The sequence below is a fragment of the Neltuma alba genome, unplaced genomic scaffold, assembly GCF_004799145.2.
Source record: "Neltuma alba isolate B1F8T4 unplaced genomic scaffold, ASM479914v2 tig00011943_pilon, whole genome shotgun sequence".
NCBI classification, from domain to species: Eukaryota; Viridiplantae; Streptophyta; class Magnoliopsida; order Fabales; family Fabaceae; genus Neltuma; species Neltuma alba.
The window spans coordinates 50,272-71,728 of NW_021636529.1; the positions used below are offsets into that span (position 1 = coordinate 50,272).

The 21,457-nt window shown below is 35.4% G+C and overlaps 4 protein-coding genes across 4 annotated transcripts; all 4 read right to left on the minus strand.

Moving 5' to 3' along the window:
• Nucleotides 1-944: 944 nt before the first annotated feature.
• LOC114719757 (PLAT domain-containing protein 1-like) lies at nucleotides 945-1,521 on the minus strand. Its single transcript, XM_028905286.1, has 2 exons — nucleotides 1,447-1,521; nucleotides 945-1,361 (listed from the first exon to the last, which is right to left on the minus strand). Exons 1-2 carry the CDS (start codon nucleotides 1,519-1,521, stop codon nucleotides 945-947), a joined length of 492 nt encoding a protein of 163 aa, XP_028761119.1.
• Nucleotides 1,522-8,347: 6,826 nt separating this feature from the next.
• On the minus strand, nucleotides 8,348-8,909 carry LOC114719758 (PLAT domain-containing protein 3-like). The gene is made up of 2 exons (XM_028905288.1): nucleotides 8,832-8,909; nucleotides 8,348-8,755 (listed from the first exon to the last, which is right to left on the minus strand). The coding sequence occupies exons 1-2, from the start codon at nucleotides 8,907-8,909 to the stop codon at nucleotides 8,348-8,350; spliced, it is 486 nt and encodes a 161-aa protein (XP_028761121.1).
• Nucleotides 8,910-13,373: 4,464 nt separating this feature from the next.
• On the minus strand, nucleotides 13,374-13,785 carry LOC114719759 (PLAT domain-containing protein 2-like). Its single transcript, XM_028905289.1, has 2 exons — nucleotides 13,708-13,785; nucleotides 13,374-13,598 (listed from the first exon to the last, which is right to left on the minus strand). The coding sequence occupies exons 1-2, from the start codon at nucleotides 13,783-13,785 to the stop codon at nucleotides 13,374-13,376; spliced, it is 303 nt and encodes a 100-aa protein (XP_028761122.1).
• Nucleotides 13,786-19,316: 5,531 nt separating this feature from the next.
• On the minus strand, nucleotides 19,317-19,896 carry LOC114719760 (PLAT domain-containing protein 3-like). Its single transcript, XM_028905290.1, has 2 exons — nucleotides 19,819-19,896; nucleotides 19,317-19,724 (listed from the first exon to the last, which is right to left on the minus strand). The coding sequence occupies exons 1-2, from the start codon at nucleotides 19,894-19,896 to the stop codon at nucleotides 19,317-19,319; spliced, it is 486 nt and encodes a 161-aa protein (XP_028761123.1).
• Between the last annotated feature and the right edge of the window lie 1,561 nt (nucleotides 19,897-21,457).

Genomic DNA, 21,457 nt, shown 5'->3' on the forward strand with positions numbered 1-21,457 from the left:
CTACAGAACCAATACATTTCTCCTGGAAGCTTCTTAGAGTAATAAGATAATTAAAAAATTAGAGAATTAATTTTAATAATTTAGTGGATCCAGATTAATTAAAATCAAACCAGGCATATTACAAAGAGTGGTAAAACTTTATCATTAATATTTAACATGTCTAAGAATAATCTTAAACACCTTTACCCTAGCAGGGGTAAGGCTGTATAAAAAGCGGAATGATTTTCTTGTTTTTTTTTCATCATCAATACCAGAATAATAATCTATATAGCAATTACAAATATTAATAAATATCATATCATAACTATTTTTTAATTATGTTCATTTCTTGTTAAATAGTAGTAATGAATTCATTCTCACAGTACTCAAACAACTAGTGAAACCATATAGCTATAGTTAATTAATAAGAAGAAGAAGAACATATTCTTATGATAATATGATAGCTAATCAATTGTTTTCTATTACTGCTTTAAAATAGTCATGATTTTATGAACTTTTCGAAGTATTATCGGTACAATTTAAGTGTATCTAATTGATAAGAAATATGAGGAGTTCGAGAGACATATGCCCCCTTGTTGTCGAGAGGGTGAAGATGAAGGAAGGTGGGGGTTACTCGTTTGGCCGCGGCTGGGAATTTGTATTTCAAAGGGGAAAGAAAAACTTCCTTAAACAAAACAAAACTAATAATGAAAATTGGAAAAGAAAGAGTCCATATGTGAGACTCCAAGATGGAGATATGATAGTATATTATAATAAACATACAGTAAGTGCACACCAACAAAAGCCAGATACAAGTTGCTACCTCATGGCCTATTTATTTTTTATATATTACATATAAGCCGGGAGAGGTAGCAATTACTGATATTGAGATGCATATTACAATCTCAGGGTCGATTCATACTCGTAAGTAAGCCGAGAGAAGTAATATTGCGTAGGCAAGACGCTCACACACAAGAGAGAGTGGGCTTCAAATTAAAGCTGGTGCATGAGTTGACGGTGGCAAGGAGCTGATTGGGCGGCTCTTGAGACAGCCATCTGTTCACCAGGAAGGATATCTCCTTAGCATTGGCGCCCCCGATGGTGACATCCACGGATTCCAAGTACCAGCTTGGGTCGTTCCCCAGGCCGTTGGAGAAGACGGTGATGGCACAAACATCGAGGCAAACGCTCTTGCCCTTGAACTCGTCCGTCTGTCCCCTCTCGAAGTAGTTGTATTGGGCTCCGTTTGTGCCCCAGCTCTTGAGGTCGGCGATGGTAAAGCTATTGCCGGCAGCGGACATTAACTTGAGGCTGATGGTGGCGTCTGTTCCTGCATTAGGCACATTTCCTGTCTTAACTTTCACAGTGTATTCGCACTGATCCTGCATGCATGCAAATAGGAGCAGGGTGGTAAGTGTACGTGCGTACAAGGAAATTAAAAGCTTACTATACTGGATTATTACTTACAGATGTAGCCATGGCAGCGAAGCTGATGAGTAAGAGTACGAAAACAACACGAGACAATCCAACTCTGAGAGCCATTTGGTTGATTACTTTGGGGCGCTTGTGATGGACGGATGGATGGATGCTGAAACATCATCCAGGGCATGCCTTTATATAGGGCCACATACTGTAATAATGCCAAAGAAATTGGGCCCAACTCAAGTACACGCGTCCGGCGAAGCTAGAAGCATCAGGGAGTGAGGAACAAAACGGGGAACATGCTAGGTATAACATACGGACAAGAGTGTTTTAACTGATGACATATCTCCTTTCTTTTAAGATTTGCCTATGGGCTTGTTTGGATCTATGATCAATGAGCATGTTCATCTAAGTTGGGACAAAAGTACTCTTACATACTTACTTCGTATTCCATAAATTATAATGAAAAAACTGTTTATAAGTCGTTCTAAACAAGCTACATGATATATGCTTTTATATTCCGCGACATGCATGCTGATAGCTGAGTTTCACTCTTGGATCCATTTCATTTAATTTGGTTATGTCCGTACATGTTAACTCTGTAAATTTAATATTGTACTGTTATGTAGGGACCATGATGATCGACAGATCTAGACGTCGTCACACCCTTACAAAATGTCACCTCTGAACGTATCAGTCTTTATTCAAAGAATCCAAATGCGTGATTTCGTCAGTTAATGGAAATAGATCGATCGAAAGTGGCTTCCTTGTTGACAGCAACGAGTGTTGACATTTGGGTTCCCATCCTCAGCAATCAATTATATGTGAATGCGAGTTGGCAGGTCAGCTTAACTTTATCTATCTTTAAGTATAAAGCCTATTACTACATTTGAATAATAAGGCTCCAATACAATTTTCAATTGTAAGTTGTGGATAAATGATCGTGAGTTGTGTTTACAAAGTTGCAAGTAAAAGGAGTATTGTGGTCTCTCCAGGGTTCTATGCGAAGCACTCTATCTGTTGTGCCAGGGCAACATTATAACCTTTTTTTAAATAAATTTTGGTCTCTTTAATTTAGTTTCCCACTGCAGCATTTTCGGCCAAACATCGTTTAGATGAACAATCTACAGAATTATTATAATTTCTATTATTTCACTTAAAAAACATCTTTTACATCCCCATTTTCACGCTAATTAAACGCGCAAGCAACTCAAAAATATTGTTAAGAATGATCATCTTTGATTTGCAAATAAAATTGATTAAAATAACTTGTTTATGGTGGCTTTTTGAGAAACTAAAAATGGGAAAAAATCTTTTTTTTTTTTATAAATGGCAGGAAAAGGACTGTGTTTTACATCCAGTAACCGAACTGTCATCAACTTGGTACACACCGTATGACATCTGAGAAATTGTTTAGAAAGAATAAGTGGTCGCCATTATAAGTCATCATGAGATATTAATACGGGGTAATTTTGAAAATATATGCAATTCATCTCACTTGATAAGTTGCTCATCCAATTCTTAATATGGGACTTTGAATCGAGGTGGCTCGGTTGGTGTGCGTAAGAGGGACTTTGAATCGAGATGGCTTGATTGTTGGATTAAAAGTTTGATTATAATTCTTAATTTATTGTTTTAACATCCACTTCTATTGGAATGGGAATTGCCTGCGCTATCAAATTGGAGGATTGATTATTATCATTGTTTACTCACGTGTTTCATTTTTATTTCTTTATTCTTCATTCATTTTAATCATTTTTATATAAAAATAAAAAAGTATTTTAATTTCAGTTTAATTAGAAATTATCAAATAAGAAATATTTTTTATAGTTTAGGTTACTTGCATTTATTTACTAGGATTTAATTTTATTTTCAGCTCCTCAAAGTGAATACGACCCGGATTGTGCGCTATATTGTATTAATTTGGTTAATTTTTAGAGTAACCCCAAAGCGACAAATTAAGGGCATTATTTCACCCCTCAAGTTTGGGGTTGAAGATGTCTGTAGTTCCTAACTTGCTTAAAACTATACCACCCCTCGTTGTTGAATGGAAGAGAAAAAACAGGGGAAAAAAAAAGCAAACATCTAAAAAAAATAAAATGCCCTTTTATGTTAAAACATATCATGTTTATAATCAAATGAGCATCAAAATGGAAAAAAAACATATTTACATTAGTGTTAGCAAATAATTTAAAATTATATTATTTAATAAAAATATATTGTTATGTTATTATATTGTAATACCGAATAATTTAAAGAAAGAGGTTATTTTCCAAGGTAAACAGTGAAAAGCGAATTTCTTTAAGATTAGATATAATTAAAAGAAATAAATAAATTATCCAACATTATCAATAAATGTTAAAACATAATATAAAAATAAAAGATGGGGGACAGAAACAGAAAATAAGTGTTTTCCCCCCTCATTTTCTCTTCATATAGGGAGGAAAAAGGTTGGGAAGAAATTCAGGTTGAACCATATCCTATTTTCTCCACAATTTTCTATTCCCTTTTGCTGTATATATTCCTTTGTATAAGGCGACGTGCCTGGTGATAACTGAGCTTCACGCTTATAGATCCAATTCATTTTGTTACGTCCCTGTGGACTCTGTAATATTCGATACGAACTACCCCTGTATATACGATTTGGTGATATTGGACGGAATATTGTTATATAAGGACCATAATGCTCTAGACGTCGTCACATTCTTACAAAATATCACCTCTGTACGTGTCAGTCTTCATTCAAAGAAGCCAAATGTACATGTCATGGGGGCTCACCTGACGACGGTGAAGTTTTGTCGTCAAGCTATGAAGAAGCCTATGTATTGTTTGGTTGCGAATCCTAGTCATTCTCTTTGCATCATATTTAATTTCTTATAGTTTTATTCTTTTCAAAAAAAAATTGCTTTTATTACAAAAGAAACTGAAAAATATGTTTTTCATGTGAGAATATAATAGTTACTTAACCGCTTTTTTCTTCAAATTATGATTTATATAATCTTTTTGTAATAAATAGAGTCATATATATATATATGCCCCCCTTTAGTGACATTTTACCTTATTATAGCATTTTTAATTTATTATAAGAGAAGATATAACTCTTAGCCATCTTTTTTAACTTTTTTTTCCCCCAATTATCAACTCACTCCTGCAAGTTGTTGGTTCGGAACAAATTAATTTTTCTAATTTATGGAGTGAATGACTTCTATCAATTAATTTGTTCTATGTTGACAAACATACAGACTGACTTGTTCTAAGTCTAAAATTGCAATTCTACGAAAAGCACTTTAATTTGATTTCTCAAATCCATTTTGAAACGTCTAATTGACACAAATGCGCGAAATAGATAAGTTGCAATCATTGTTTCAAAGGATATATAAAATCATAGGAGATGCACATTTGGTTAAAATTCAATTAAATTCACACAATTTAATCACTTCAACCTAAAAAATCACTTGGAACCTAATTATGCACAGTTGACACGATTTAATTAAAACGGAGTATTAAAAATTCAAGATTAGACATTAAAAGCAATGAAACAAATGAAAAGTATTAAAGTAAAAAAAAACAAATATTAGACAGTTTCGAATTAAAATTTATTTTTTAAAGGATAATACTTGGATCAAATTTTTTTATATTTATCACATCAAGTTCTCAAATCACACATAATAACCATGTGTGCTATTTTTGAAATATTAGCCTTAATAGCATTTACTCGTAATCTCACAAAAAAAATTATAACATATCGGGTGTATAATTTCTGTGCACTCGGATGCTTCTATATTAAAAAAAAAAAAACTATACTTGAAACTTTGAATTGTTTTAGTTTTCTTGTGTATATGTCCTGAGCTAGAAAGTTTTTGTTTTTTGTCCAAAAAAATCCTTCAATTGATGAATTTCTATATCATGTAGTATATTTTAACTAAGCTTTGATTATCATGGATTTTTGTTTATTCTGAAATAGTAATTCCCTTTGACAATTTTTAAAGGGAGAAAATTGTTTTCCATATTTTCAATGCTAAAAAATGTTGGGTTTGATTGTGTGACTATTTTTAAAAAAGATAAAATTTCACATTTCTCTCAGAGAGTTTACTCTTTATTATCATTCGTGAACTCATTTAATTCTGTTATTAGTCTAGCTAATATAGACCCATATATGACTTATTACGTGGGTGTAAATCAATAGACCAAGTTTTAAAAACCCAATCTAAAAGCTATCGTAAATATTGTTTTTAAAATTATTTTTAATACTTTATTGACCGATTGTACAAACACCTAGCCTAAAACACATGTTATAGACGTATATCATTATGAACAGGTTAAAAATATATCTTAAATATTATTCTTTCAATGATACAGACCGGATACCCAGTGCTTCCAAGTAAAAATTTTCATAACAAATTTGCACTTTAATCATCTTTTATAACCAATATAGAAAGAAGGATGTAAATTGGCCCTTTTTTGTACCAGCATGAGAATTGGGCTCCTACCAAAACTATGAAGAAAGGATGAGGGTAGGGTCATCACTCGTCACATCAGGTTGTGATTCAGTGTTCATCACAATAAATGTGCTCATAACTATAATGTAATTTAGACCATCTAAAATCTGATATAGATTGTTTTGATTTAAATTTTTTAATATACAATCTTTTTACTAATAAATTTATTTTTCTAAGGAAGTATTATTTATAAAATTATGTTTATTTTAAATTCTATATCTATCAAAAATAAAAATTAATTAAAATATATAAAAAAAACTCAAATACAAATTGAATTATTCAAAATCGATACGGATAACTCAAATTGTGATGAGCACTCCATTGCAATGAATATGGAATGCTCTCCCTTCATTACCGAGAATCATGATTTGTCGTCTTCCATCATGCGTTCCACATGGAGCTACCTTTCCAATTTTGTTTGCGTTTCCATTTTTGTTTGTGTTGTCTGAAAAGGGGTAATAGAACTGTTCGGTTTCGCCAATGGTGGGTGGGACAGGGCGGCGGAAAGTTACTGCAATGACAGGGACAACCTGGTGGCCACAAAGGCTTGATTCCCTGAAATATTCTCAGCTTCGTCTTCATTTTTAGCTTTTTATTCATTTCACCATCCACCTTCATCAGGTCTTGCAAAGCTAAGCTCAAGGATAAAGATGCAAATATATCTCTGATCTCATTTTTTATGTGCAAGTTTATCATAATCTTTAGGTGAAATTCACTCTTTATGAGCAAAATTATAAAAGTAAAATTTCATCACTAAAAAAAATCATGAGTAAAATTACACTTGAAAAATAAGATTAGGTGTAAAAGTACCCTGTGCATAGCCAAACTTCTTTTTCCTCAAAGCATCCTCACCGCTTGATGAAAATCACTTTTAAAGATCCATGCCTCTTGCCAATAAGTCTTTATGCTTCGTTTGTATAGGATGAAGATAAAGTTAGGAAAAAAGAAAATTGGAAAAAAAAAAGTCATCACTCTTCATGTTTGAATAGATGAGAGAAAACGGGGAAAAAAAAAAACAGATACCCAAATAACTAGAATGTTATTTTAGAACTAAATTGAATATCAAATTAATTCTTATATTAAGTACAGGAGGTAGTACTACTTTAAAACAGAGACAAGCTAAGCTAAATATCAGTAATTTTCTGCTCGCTCTTCCCAAACACCATCATTTACTATTGTTATTTTACAACTTTTGTAATTTCCTCAAACAAAACAAAACTAATGATAAAAACCGAAAAAGGAGGTGCCTAGATACGGAACTCCAAGGCGCGCACACACACACACATATAAAACATGGTTGCGTCGAGTGATGACTGAAATGAGGCAGATGACAAACACTTTCGATCACAACACGCCAGCAAAAGCCAGATACAGATGACAACCTCAGGGCCTATTTATTATTTATAGATACTACGTATAAGCGGCGAGAGATGTTGCAGATGAAGAAGAATTGTCACTGCAGAGAAGAGAGAGTGGGCCGGAAAGTAATGAAGCGGCCGGAGCATAAGTCGAGGGTGCTAGACTTCACAAATCCAGCTGCTCTGCTGGAAGGCAACCTTGGTTGGAAGGGTCATTATTGTAGTACTACTACCTTCGATTTTTAATATAAGAGCTTGTTCGACTTTTATTTTAATTCTAAGTATAAAACTCTAATCCGCTTTCTTTTCATATTTATTTATTTTTTTCCAAGGTAGTCTTTGTAGTAATAGTAATTTTAGCTAATACACTTGATTAACAAAGATAGTTTAGGAAAGACAACACTTATTTATTATAAATAACTAACCAAACTAATTTTCTTAATTTACTCAAATTAATCAATTAACTTTTATATTAATGATAGGATGAGGTAGTATTTCTATAGTCTGTGACGCTACATCCTGATGGATATGATGAATGAAGGATCCAGAGAAGGAGGAAGAAAAAGGGCAAGGTGCGCGAATTGGAGGAAACATAAAATCATTAAAATGCTACAATTATGTTATTGCTCCCGTCCTTGATACTACCTCCCATTTTTAATATACAACCCAATTGACTAATTTAAAAAAATTAAGAATACTAAAAAAATTATTTATTTATAGTTTATGTTATTTGATATCTTTAAAATACTTATGTGTACACATCATTTGATTTTATAGATTGAGTAAATTAGTCTAAAAAAACAATAAATATAATACTTTAAATTAATTTATTTAATTTCTTCAAATTAGCTAGACCTCACTGGAGATAGTGATATCGAAACGAGACACATGACAAATATTACATAACACACAAGACACCAACAGAAGCCACACACACACATATATATATGTATGTATGTATACATATGCTGCTCCCACAGGGGCTGTTCAAGCAACAAGCTCTGATTATTTTATATTATATAAACGTGAGAAGTACTATTAAGATTTGGGTAATGAAGAACGGTGACACAGAAGAGTGAGAAGTGGGCCTCAGACTAAAGAAGCGGCGGCGCGGGAGCATAGGTTGACGGTGGCATATAGATGACGGGGCCACTCGTCCAGAGCCAGCCACTGGTTCACCGGGAATGCTACCTTCCTAGAAAGGCCGCCACTGACGGTGATGTCGACGAAATCCAAGTACCACCCTGGCTTGTTCCCTTCGCCGTTGGATGTGACGGTGATGGCACAAACGCTGAGACAAGTGCCTCTGCCGCTGAAGACGTCGAGGTTGCCCCGCTCGAAGTAGTCATGACCCGGTGCCATTATGCCCCAGCTTCGGAGGTTGTTGACGGTAAAACTATTGCCGGACGAAGACATTAACTTAAGGCCGATGACGGAGTCCGTTCCTGCATCTTTGCGATCTCCTGTCTTAACTCTCACAATGTACTGGCATTGCTGCTGCATATACACAACTAAGTAGAAGGAATAAAAGCTTTGAAACTAATAATATACACAAGAGAGAGCAATTACTTACAGATGTAGCCATTGCAGCAAAGCTTATGAGTGAGACTAGAAAAACAAGACAAGACAATGAAATAACTCTAAGAGCCATTTTTAGTTTGTGATGCTACGTACTGATCGTACTGATCGATCGATGAGGATGAGAAACACTGGAATAACCTCTCTATGCTTTTATACAAATATACGGTGACATATACATAGATGGTGATTACTTAGTTTTACTTATATGGCCAATTCATTTTATTATCACGTGGACAAGTTGATAACGTGGGATGTCATCAACCTTTCGTTCTGATATGGTGGTCTGATGAACACATGTCCTGCATGCATGCAGCCCCATTTCAAACCGTAAACAAGAGAATTAATTAAACACGACCGCCCATGAAATTATATATATCGAATCAAATATCACCTCAGTGTCAGGATAAGCATGGCAGGAAACGTCTGGTTCAAGGAAACAAGTGTATGCATATAGTTCACAAATTATCATGCGCAACGGAATGTGAGTTCAGTCCTCAGTGCATACAACGAATCTCCTTCATTGTGTGTAATTTTCTAGTCTCTACTGTTCATTCCAGAGGGAAAATCATGGGCTGGATCCAACACAAAAAGCAAGCCCGGCAACAAGGCCAAGTTCACCCTCCAATTAACAATGTTGAAACCTGTAGATTCAAGGTGCCCAATATACCAACTAAGGATTGGGTTTAGCGAAATGGACTACTCTCTTACAACATGACAAATCAATGTTCAAATTCCTGCTAAGAGTTGTGCCTATATTTAATACCCGACAGTATTTTGAATAGAACTATTTTCAATTGGAAGATACCTGTACTTAGGAGCCAAAAAATGTGCCCAATATAATATCAGCTATATGCACTCTCTTAATATGCCAAGAATAGAGATGTAGACTCTCAATGATCCACCAATAGAGTGAAGAAATCTCTTGATCTTTGATCTGACCTCATACTATTTTCTTACACAGATCTGTCACGGCCATGTATTAAATAAAAATAACATTAATAATAGTTTGAATTCGGTGGTTTCTGTGGTGGCTCTTATGATAAACTGATTTATTACCTCCGGTCATAATTATAAGACCATGTATGTAATCTACAAACAAGATTTTATAATTATGGCCGAAGGCATTTTATTTAGTAAGCCAGTTCGATTTCGATGCATTTTCTGTTGTATGCTTTTTGGTGGCTCCGTTGCTTTGGTGTTTTGGTCAATATAAGGGAGACCTGAGAGTTACATTCAAATTTTCAAAATTAACATATCCATTCACGGTCAAAAAAAAAAAAAGATTAACATATCTATCGGAACGAGCACAACTTGATTAAATACAAGAATATGACACCCGGTAAACGTCCAAAATACTTTTAAAACATAAATATATCACTTCATTATAAATATGGCAAGTATAAATTACTCAGCTTTAAGACCATTGTTGTTTAAGATTACTTAACATGTCTCGGAAGAGAATGACGTGACAAGATAGCACCGGTCAAATAAATTAGGCTCCAATAAGATAAGAAAATAAAGAGGAAATTATAGTTTGTTACATAGGAAAGTTTTGGCTTGTGAGATACTCCTCCTGGTCCTTAATTAATGTAGAATCTAATTGAGAAGTTAATGTTGGTTCTAAATATAAGACCCATTTTACACATTTATTAATTTTTTTTCCAAATTAACCATATTGATATCCCCTAAACAATAATCAAGTAGAAGAGGGAGGGGAAGAATTAAGGAAGATGCTTAGGCTATTTTAATTTAAAAATATCATATTAACCAATTTACATTAATATCATTAATCTACTCAAGTTAGTTAATTAGACTTTATATTAGGTATCGGAGAAGTACTACAGTTAAGAGTGCATTTGGCTAAGCATTCCAGTTTATTATTTAATAATTTTCATAATACATGTGAAAGTTAAGAAAAGTCATAATTGGGTAAAAAGAAAGAGAAGTAATGACCAAATAAAAGAGTATAGTGATATCTAATAAACAGAAAAGAAAATTACACCAGTAACAAATAATGCAAGACATAATGGCTCGTGGCTATTATATTCTGCTAATTATTTCAAATAACACATCATTGGCCAAAAAATTTGAAGGGTTGAAGGCCCAATATAAACATGATCAAGTAATATAAAGTATGGATTGAACCCAGTGATAACTTCTCAAAATTCTTATCAATTCAACTTATTTTAACACTCTTTTGTGGGTTTTGGAAGCTAGTTACGTGGGGTTATTTCCTTAAAGTTAGAAAATATGATTTGAAAAACTAAACTTTGATTTATACTAACAATTGGGGATTATTTGTGCAATGTTTTTAAGATTCTTGGTGTAAGAAATAGTAAGAAATGGAAGATGAATGACAAGGAGAAAGATTTAATCTATTTTGGTTGATTAGAGGAAGATTAAGGATGCAGAGCGAGCAAGAATGGAAGAACCAAGCCAAGGAGCTAGAAACACATCATTCCTTGTGGCATCTGAAGCAATCTGTTGTAGCATCTCAAACAGAAAAGGAGGAGAGACGCTCTGCATAAGGTGCTGCAGCACCTATCTAAATCCACCATGGTGCCTGAAGCAATCCGCTGTGGTGTCTTAACCAGAAAAGGATGAGAGATGCTCTGCATAAGGTATTGCAACATCTGTCTAAATCTGCCATGGCACCCAACATGTTCTGAGGAAATTGTCATTCTGTAATAGGCACCGTGATGTTTGGATAAATCTGCCGTGATGCTCGATCCCTTCTAAGGAGTTCCTTTTTGTGTCATCCGCCGCCCTGCACAACTATGCGTTTTGCTTTGTAACTTAAAATTTATAGCTTATAAAAGGGGGAACTCATGATTTTTGGCTAGACTTTGACTTGGGAGCTTATTTGGAGAGGTTCTCTACTAGGGTTTAGAGATTTTGAAGCTTGGGAACATTGGGCTTGAAGTTGTAAGAGATTTGAAGCTTCTTTCTTCCTTTTCCTTGGTTTTCTTCTTCTCTTCTCCTTTGTTTCTGTAATGGCTGTGAAATATCTGTTTTTGTGGCTCTTTGCTAAATATATGTAGCTAGAGTAGTCATTCTAGGGTTATTTTGATTTATTGTATGGATTAAAACTTGTTTTAATTCTCTCTTTAGTATTATTGATAATGTTATATTGTTTTCATCTTGAATTTAATGCTTTCTTATGTGATTGGCCACCATTTGGAATGATTTGTTGATTGGATGAAGCTTGAGAAAGTTAAATTGATCTTTGAACTTAGGTAAAAATAGGCTAATTAAACTTGATATTTATGCTATTAAATAGATATTTTTTTGATAGAATAGAGATATATCTATTGACTTAGTATTGTCCAAAAAACTATTTTTTGAAAGAATGATAATTAAGAGATTACTATTTTAGATTCTATACATATTAAAATAATTATTTTGAACAAATAAAAGTAAAAAAGAAATTAAATCTGAATCATTAAAATAAAATATAGACAATTAAAATCTGATGAGTTTAGGATGCTTATCAAAATGATGAGTACCAAAACTAGTTTCCTGAAACTCATCACTTACATACATAGCAAGATTTGCCATAACAAGGCCTTCCAACCCAATCAATTTCACGTAGTCTTCTTGAAGAGCACCTTCTTACCTAGTGCTTTGGTTCCAATCCCTATGAGCGATTGATGAAGCAGGCCCAGGATCTATCATGGCTGCTCCAACATCCTAGCCTCCTATTTTCTTTATTCATTTTGACCATGAACGAATATGTAATAAAACTGTAAGGGAAAAGTTGGAGAAATAATCTTATAAATCACCACAGAGTTACTCTTAAGAACTCCTGCTTTAAGGGGTCAAGTAAGTAAATCAGGTATTCACACCTTAGGCGGGTAGCGACGGGTCTTGCAAGAGACTTTGTGAGATCAATCGGGTTGGAAGTTCAACAGTTCCTTCACCCCGAAAACTGACCCATGATACAGTGCCCTTTGGCTTCGCATGTGGGTGGCAAACGAAGATCACATGATGGTGCTTAGTCAGATTTTCTTGAGGCCACATCATCCCTGTTAACTCAGATTAACGGCGCTTGTAAGGTTTTTTTGACAGAAGGACTAATACCAGTAGCAGAGTAAACAATAAGGATGGAATGAAAAGGAAGAAAAAACTATAAGGACCTGGTTTAAAATTGGATGAAATTATAAGGACGTTTCCTTATTATTATTATTGAAATGAGACACATCACAAAACATTACGTCACACAACACACCAACAAAAGCCAGATACATATTACCACCTCAGGGCCTATTTATTATTTATATATTACATATAGGCCGCGAGAGAGGTAACATATTAAAATGTTGCCACTGAAGTATGGTCACACAAAAGAGAGAATGGGCCTCAAACGAAAGAAGTTGGAGCATAAATTGACTTTGGCATAGAGATTATAGCCTGCGGTCTGATCTAGCCACTGGTTCTCAGGGAAGGCTACCTTTGGTAGATTTGTAACATCCTACGACGTTGATCTCCACGTAATCCAAGTACCACCCTGGGTATGTCCCTCTCCCGTCGGAGACTACGGTGATGGCGCAGAGATCAGGCAAGGGCCGGTGCCACTGAAGACGTCGAGTTTGCCCTGCTCGAAGTAGTTGTGACCGGATTCCATCATGCCCCAATCTTCAAGGTTGTCGACGGAAAAGCCATTGCCGGAAGATGTGTTTAGCTTGGGGCTTATGGTGGAGTCCGTTGATGCGTCTTGCACATCTCCCGTCTTGACTCTTACAACGCACGTGCACTGCTCCTGCATGCATGCATATGAAAAAACACACACAAAACTGAGTACGTAGAAGGAATATATAAAACCCTGAAACTAAAAATGGATCAACGCAAGAGAGCAATTAATTACTTACAGATTTAGCCATTGCGGCGAAGCTGATGAGTGAGAGAAGAAAGACAAGAGAAGACAATGCAATAACTCTGAGAGCCATTTGGTTGATTAGTTTGTGACCCTACTGATGGATCAGTGCTGAAACAACCTATGTGCATGCCTTTATATACAGGGCCACAAACTGTAATGATCCCAAAGCATTGGGCCCAAGTCAGGTACACGCGTCTGGTAAAGCAAGAAGGAGCCAGAGAGGGACTTGACTGAGATGGAAAGTGTGGAAGTATAAAATACTACAGTTATAATAAGAACATATCTCCTTCCTTTTTTTTCTTTTGATGATAATACTATATATCCTTTCTCCTTGGATTCTTCCTTAGCTTTCTGTCTTTTTCTGTATATTCTCTTTTGTATTTCTTTTGCTATGTAGCCTTTATTTATATATAGGGCAACAAAATATCACCTCAGTACGTGTCAGTCTTTTCGATAATTTTAAGAACTTAAATGCCCGTTTTTGTATTTGCGTTCCTCAGCAATCTAGTGCGAATGCGATTTGGCAGGTCGGCTTTACCTTATTTAGCTATCTTTAAATATAAAAACTAATAAACTCAAATGATAAGGTCCCAAAACAATTTTCAATTGTAAATGGCATGTGGATAAATGATCTTAAATTATACTACCTCTAGTTCTTAATATTAGAGCTGGTTAACTATTTTGATTAGATTAAAAAATTAGTTAACTTAGTTATTTATAATAAATAATTGTTGTCTTTTCTAAGATATCATTGCTAATCAAGTGTATTGGCTAGATTACTATTATTACAAGAACTACCTTAAAAAAAAGATAAATATAAGAAATAAAGTAGATTGGGATTCTACATTTATGATTAAAATAAAAATCAAATGAGATATTATCTTATAGACCGGAGGTAGTATTAACAAAGATGTGAAAATAAATGGAGTATTCTTGTCTCTGGGTGTTCGCCGATTAGTTAAACCGCAAGCGGACAGGTCGCAAGTAATATAAAAAGTATCGTTCCCTCAAAGACTAAGGCTAGATGAGTTAAAAATCATTAATGTGTTATTGATTAGGTAAAGTGAGACAAATGTTGTAAAAGAGTTGTGAAATGAAATTAGGAAAACAATGATTTAAGGCAGTGTAAAATCAACTTGACTTTGAAACAATTAAGAGACTAGGGTTATTCTTCATTAAAATACTTCATAAAACTGGATTAATCACTTTTGAAGTAGTACTTAACACTAAGTTCAGTTAGCCGGGGTTCGCAGAATTGATTAAGCTTTCTCAAGTCAAAACCAAATGTTTGCATCCTCAATAAAACATAGCAATCTCTTGCATTTGTTTTAAAAGGTTGCACTTTATAAACCAAAACCCCTTTAGTCTATGCTAGGTTAACCAATACATCTCTATTCTATCAACAAACTGTCTATTTACTCAGTTAAATTTCCGGACTAGCACGTTTTTACCAAAGTCACAGATTAACTTAACTTTCTCAAGTTTAAACTAATCAAACAATTAATCCAAATGATGGCCAGTCACAAGGAAGCATTAAGGCAAGGTAAAAACAACTGAACATTATCATCAATACTCAAGAGATAATAAAACCAGGTCGCCATCCATGCAATAGATCAAAATAACCCTAGAAAAATTGATTTAGCTATACATGTTTAGTAAGAAGCTACAACTATAAGAATAGCTAGTAGTCATTACAGAAACAAGAAGGGAAGAAGAAAGAAACCCAGAAAAGTTGAGTAAAAAGCTTTGAATCTCTTCTAGCTACAAGCCCAAAGTTTTCAAGCCTCTAAAGCTCCAAATCCTAGCAGAGCAAGCCTCCAAAATTGCCCCAAAGTCGAAGTGTGTCAGAAAAAACCGAGTCTCCCCCTGTATATGCCCTGATTTTTAAGTTACATCATAAAACACACAGCAGCGAGGGGTCAAGCGCCACGGCAAATGTGGTCATCCGCCGCGCGGATTGCACAAAATGGCTTTCCTGGGAGTAGCTTTGGCACCGCGGCGTGTGTGATCATAGGCCGCAACGGATTACACCGAACAGGGACTTCTTTGGAACAACTTGGGTGCCACGACGAATATGCTCAGGAGCCGCGGCGCCTCACACAGAAGTGTACTCCTTCCTCTTTGTTAAAGCCGCCATAGAATTTTGAGAGCACTAAAACAACTTGAATAAGTAGGAATTTTGAGAGGTTATCACACCCCCAAACCTATACTTTTGCTCGTCCTCGAGTAAAACAACAAACCAGCAACTAAGTAACAAATTGCACATCAAAGATTGTAGGAACAACTATATCCTCATCAAATGCTCAAGAAAACATACTGGATAGAAAATTACTGAATCACCCAAAGAAACAAGTTTTATGAGCTTGAAACAAACTTTCAATGATTTTGAAGTGTGAGTGTGTGTATAGAGTCAAAGAACATCTCTCATGATAATGTCTCAGCAGAATGTGAAACTTTAGCCAACATACTAACCTTCAACCGCATACTTTCATAAGCCTAACTCCTTCTCTTTCTAGACCTACAACTCACCCTACATAAATTTGAAATCAAAGGGACTTTTTGGCTTGTAACGTGGCCAAGAGGTCATGGTTTAGGAAAGAAAGGGAAAATAGAATATACAAATACTTTGAGATAAATAGATACTCGTAATCAAAACTAACTTCAACCACTTTCATTCCCACAAACTTGTACCAAAATTTATTCTCTTTTCACCAAGCTTTCATAGAGTTGTACTAAATATTTATATACCATTCTCTTTTTCTTTTTCTTTTTCTATTTTGTTTTTGTTTTTAAGCGCAAAACATTAAAAGCAATAACTTAGCTTAGTTTCTAACACTTTAAATTTCCAGAATATTTCCATTACCCCTGCTAACCTTTCAAAATCTCAACATCTCATCAAACTCCTTATCCTTCCAACTTCCATTTATCTCAAAGCTAGGGACTTCATGGTTTTTCTCAATTGGTTTTGGGCTAGGAAGAGGTCAGGGTTTGAAACAAAATATAAACATATATATACACATTTTTTTTACGGCTCAAAGTATGGGTTTAAAAGACAAGATCTTTAAGGTCAGCTTGAAAGGCTAAAACGCATTTAAGAATTGCCTTAATCCTTTTTCAAATTCATATAGAACAAACCGTAAACTTTGAGAAATCAGAAGAAGTTCTGAAACAATTTAGTTGAAACAAAAGTATAAAGGCTAAATTATCTACTTAACCTCAACATAATCACTTGAAATGTCTTGACCCCTTTTGTGCATTAGTTTCTCCAAAATTAAAGAAAGACAGGTTTTAACCTCACAATTCAAGCATCAAAGAGCAATTCACAACTTTCTATCAAGCATGGTCACTAAGCATTTTGTTCAATCATTGGACCATTCATACATTTTCAACTAACAACTCACCGCTTCAGCTCATCTTTCATAAAACCAAACAAGCAAAAATTTAAGATAACAAAATTTCTACTGTTTCAACTGTTTTCTCTTTTTACTCAAAATATTTACTCAACAAAGTGATCTTTCAAAACTTTTCAAATTTAACCCTGTTATGCACAAAAAATCCTGTTATCCACAAAAATCAACCCCCACCCCCAAACTTGAAACTGACAATCCCCTCACTATTAACAAGGGTAAGTGAAGATCAGGGCATGCAATCAGAATCCAAAAGCAATATATCCGTTGCATGAAATGTGAAAATTGGCTTTCTTCCTGTACAAGAATAACAGTATGCACACTTATCAACAATATCACTATCAGATAACCTCAATGAAATCAACAATTACTATTATTATCCACAGATTAATCAATGAAAAGATCAATCAACTATCAAGATATTCCACAGTTCTCAACAGTTAGCGCAGTTATAAGCAATAGTGACAAATACGATTCAATAACCACAATCAATCTAACAGGCCATCAGCAACCTTTCCAGAAACAACGAAACAGATAACAAAACACAAAACAAATAAAGTCACAAGAAACTCAAGGAAGACAAACAAAAGTAAAAGAAAGAAAACAAGTAACAGTAGCAGCAGAAACAGCCCCAGCTAGTCATCTTCCTCCTCCAATTACTGACCCCCCTATCCTCATCACCTCTGCAAATGGATCGACAGCCATATCATCTCCCTCACCCAGACCAGAACCAGATGCTCTAGCTTCCTGTTCTTTGCCAGGTGATCCGTCCTCATTTTCAGCCTCAGTACTTGTATCTCCAACATCCGAAGCATCAATGTCCAGTTTTCATGCAATCTGGACTAACAGCTCCTCCATGCGCCTCTGTTTGAGCCTCCTGTGACGTATCTCTCTATCTAATTTTTCATGGAGAAGGTCTAAGCTCTAAGTGGTTGGGTCAACACTAGCACTGGCTCGAGCTTCATGTTCCCTCCTATACTTCTCAGGGAACTGCTCAGCATATATGGCTTCAGTGATCCACTGCTGCTCTTGTTCAAGAACCAAAGTGGAGTAGTTGAATTTGGGGGATGGTTTGAACTCTCAATCTATCTCTTTCCATTTGATCCCTGCTTTGGTTAACATATCTGAGATCAGGTAGGGCATAATGAGGTTGGTATTGTGGGCTCTGCTAGCATCCCAAATAACATAAAAAATCAGCTGCTCAATCTTCACCTTCTGCTTGGTCATGAACAAATATATTAGAAGGGCTAGATTTCCTGGGGCTTCACTCAGATGGCTAGTTGGCATAATGTTCCTTGTGACAACATGCAACTAGATTCTGGCCTCAGGTATCATGTCCTTGCACAAAATATAGGCCTGGACCGGGTCTCACCCACTTCTCCTCTTTTACACCAGTGAGGGTTGATGAGATTGCACTGAGAGGAATTTTCTTTTGGTTGCTGAGATACCACTGATATTTGCATTGTTCAATGTCAAGCAGCTGATAGTAATCTCTGATGCGCTCTGGAGTAATGAGGATACAGTGTGTCCGAATAAACATTTGATTACTCAAGTTGGTAGCCACCCTAATGTAAAACTTCCTCACCAGCTTCTCATTCCCTATAATTTTTTGTCCCATCAACTCCAACAACTGAGCCTTTCTCGCTTTCTTGTAAAACCCAAACTTGTTGGTGCACGGAAATTCCCGTTCTTGATGTAACCCTCTTTTGTTGACCCAAACTTGGTGTCATATTACCTCTGGTTCTAAATATAAAAGCTAGACAATGTGTTCAATTTGATTTTATATTTAAGATTTCAATCGATTTTGTCTCCTAAATTTATAATTCTTTTCCTAAATATTCTTACTGATTACACATTCTGATATACTACCTTACTGATTCCTTGCGATTTGTTTGAAATATTATTTTCCACCATGCTGCCATCTAAAAAAGAAAAACTAAACATGTACGGATATGTACCGGGCAAGTGGATAAATTTGCACCGTGGAGGGGAATTATTATTAATATCGAAATGATACACAGGATAAACATTACATAACACATAACACATAACACACCAACAAAAAGCCACATATATGTGTGTGTTACTCCCACAGGGCCTGTTTTCAAGTAACAAGTTATGATTATATCATATAAACCTGAGAAGTAATATTAAGATCTTGGTAATGGAGAACGGGGACACAGAAGAGTGGGCCTCAAACTAAAGAAGCGGGGGCGCGGGCGCATAGGTTGACGGTGGCATAGAGATGACGGGGCCACTCGTCCAGAGCCAGCCACTGGTTCACCGGGAACGCTACTTTCCTAGAAAGGCCGCCACTGACGGTGATGTCGACGAAATCTAAGTACCACCCTGGCTTGTTCCCTTCGCCGTTGGATGTGACGGTGATGTCACAAACACTGAGACAAGTGCCGGTGCCGCTGAAGACGTCGAGGTTGCCCCGCTCGAAGTAGTCATGACCCGGTGCCATTATGCCCCAACTTTGGAGGTTGTTGACCGTAAAACTATCGCCGGAAGAGGACGTTAACTTGAGGCCGATGACGGAGTCCGTTCCTGCATCTTTGCGATCTCCTGTCTTAACTCTCACAATGTACTGGCACTGCTGCTGCATATATACACATGCATATACACAACTAAGTAGAAGGGATAAAAGCTTTGAAACTAATAATAACGGAACACAAGAGAAAGCAATTACTTACAGACGTAGCCATTGCAGCGAAGCCTATGAGTGAGGCCAGAAAAACAAGACAAGACAATCCAATAACTCTGAGAGCCATTTTATTAGTTTGTGACGCTACGTGCTGATCGATCGATGAGGATGAGAAACGCTGGAATAACCTCTCTACGCTTTTATATAAACATAGGGCGACATATACATATGTGGCGATAACTTAGTTTCACTTTTAGATCCAATTCATTTTAGTATTATGCGGACAAGTTGATAAGTGGGATGTCATCAACCTTTCGTTCTCATACAACGTGGTCTGAACACATGTCCTGCATGCATGCAGCCCCATTTTGAACCGTAACCAAGAGAATTAATTAAACGCGACCGCTCATGGTATTATATATATGGAAACAAATATCACCTCAATGGCAGGATAAGCATGGCAGGAAACGTCTAGCTCAAGCAAAGTGCATGCATATAGTTCCCAAATTATTATACAAGTGATGTCCATGCGGTCAAGCCATTGCATAATGCATAATTCAGCAGTTTTTTTTTTTTTTTTTAGTGTTAGTCCTCAGTGCATGCAATGAATCTCCTTCACTATGTGTAACTTTCTAGTCTCTACTGTTCATTCCAGAGGGGAAAACATGGGCCGGAGTCCGACACAAAATGGAAACCCAGCAACAAAGCCTAGTTCACCCTCCAACAATGTTGAAACCTGTAGATTCAAGCCTATATCAGCTGGGCACTCACTTAATATGCCGAGAGTAGAGATGAAGATTCTCAATGATCCACCAATAGAGTGAAGAAATCTCTTGATCTTTGATCTGACCTAATACTATTTTCTTACACAGATCTGTCATGGCCATGCATGTATTAAATATTATAATAATAATAATAATAATAATAATAATAATAATAATAATAATAGTAATAGTAATAGTAATAATAATAGTAATAATAAGAGTAGAGATGTAGAGAGAGAGGCTCAATATTATTCACTTTATACTTACTATGTGAAATTGACCAAATTTTCAAGATTCATGGACATAAGGATGATACATGCTTCAAACCTACAGGTTTTGATTAACATGTCCTTTGGAACGATCGCAATTCTTGATTAAATAATACTACAAGGAGTATGATACGCAGTAAACGTCGAAATTAAAATACTCCTATAAATTAAAACATTAATAGATCAGTTCATTATAAATATGGCAAGTATAAATTACTCAACTTTAAGACTTGTTTAAGATTACTTAAATTCTCGGAAGAGAATGAAGTGGCAAGATAGCGCCGGTTAAATAAATTAGGCTCCAATAAGATGGAAAAAAGAGGAAATTATAGTTTGTTCACATAAGGAAGTTTTAGTTCGTGAGATGTTACGGTTGAGGATGCATTTGTACAACATTTGGCTAAGCATTCTAGTTTATTATTTAATAATTTTTATAATACATGCATGTGAGGTTACGAAAAAGTCATAATTAGGTAAAAAGAAAGAGAAGTAATGACCAAATCAAATGATATAGTGATATCTAATAAAAATGATAGAAAATTACACCAGCAATAATGAATAATGCAAAGACATAATGACTCGTCGCTGTTATATTCTGGTAATTATTTCAAATAGAACACCAGTGGCTCAAACAATCTGAAGGGTTGAAGGCCCA

Coding starts and splice junctions, on each gene's coding strand:
- LOC114719758 (XM_028905288.1), bottom strand. CDS start 8,909: ATGGCTCTTAGAGTTATTTCATTGTCTTGTCTTGTTTTTCTAGTCTCA. Junction 8,756..8,831: donor TTGCTGCAATGGCTACATCT/GTAAGTAATTGC, acceptor GTGTATATGCAG/CAGCAATGCCAGTACATTGT.
- LOC114719760 (XM_028905290.1), bottom strand. CDS start 19,896: ATGGCTCTCAGAGTTATTGGATTGTCTTGTCTTGTTTTTCTGGCCTCA. Junction 19,725..19,818: donor TCGCTGCAATGGCTACGTCT/GTAAGTAATTGC, acceptor GTATATATGCAG/CAGCAGTGCCAGTACATTGT.
- LOC114719757 (XM_028905286.1), bottom strand. CDS start 1,521: ATGGCTCTCAGAGTTGGATTGTCTCGTGTTGTTTTCGTACTCTTACTC. Junction 1,362..1,446: donor TCGCTGCCATGGCTACATCT/GTAAGTAATAAT, acceptor GCATGCATGCAG/GATCAGTGCGAATACACTGT.
- LOC114719759 (XM_028905289.1), bottom strand. CDS start 13,785: ATGGCTCTCAGAGTTATTGCATTGTCTTCTCTTGTCTTTCTTCTCTCA. Junction 13,599..13,707: donor TCGCCGCAATGGCTAAATCT/GTAAGTAATTAA, acceptor GCATGCATGCAG/GAGCAGTGCACGTGCGTTGT.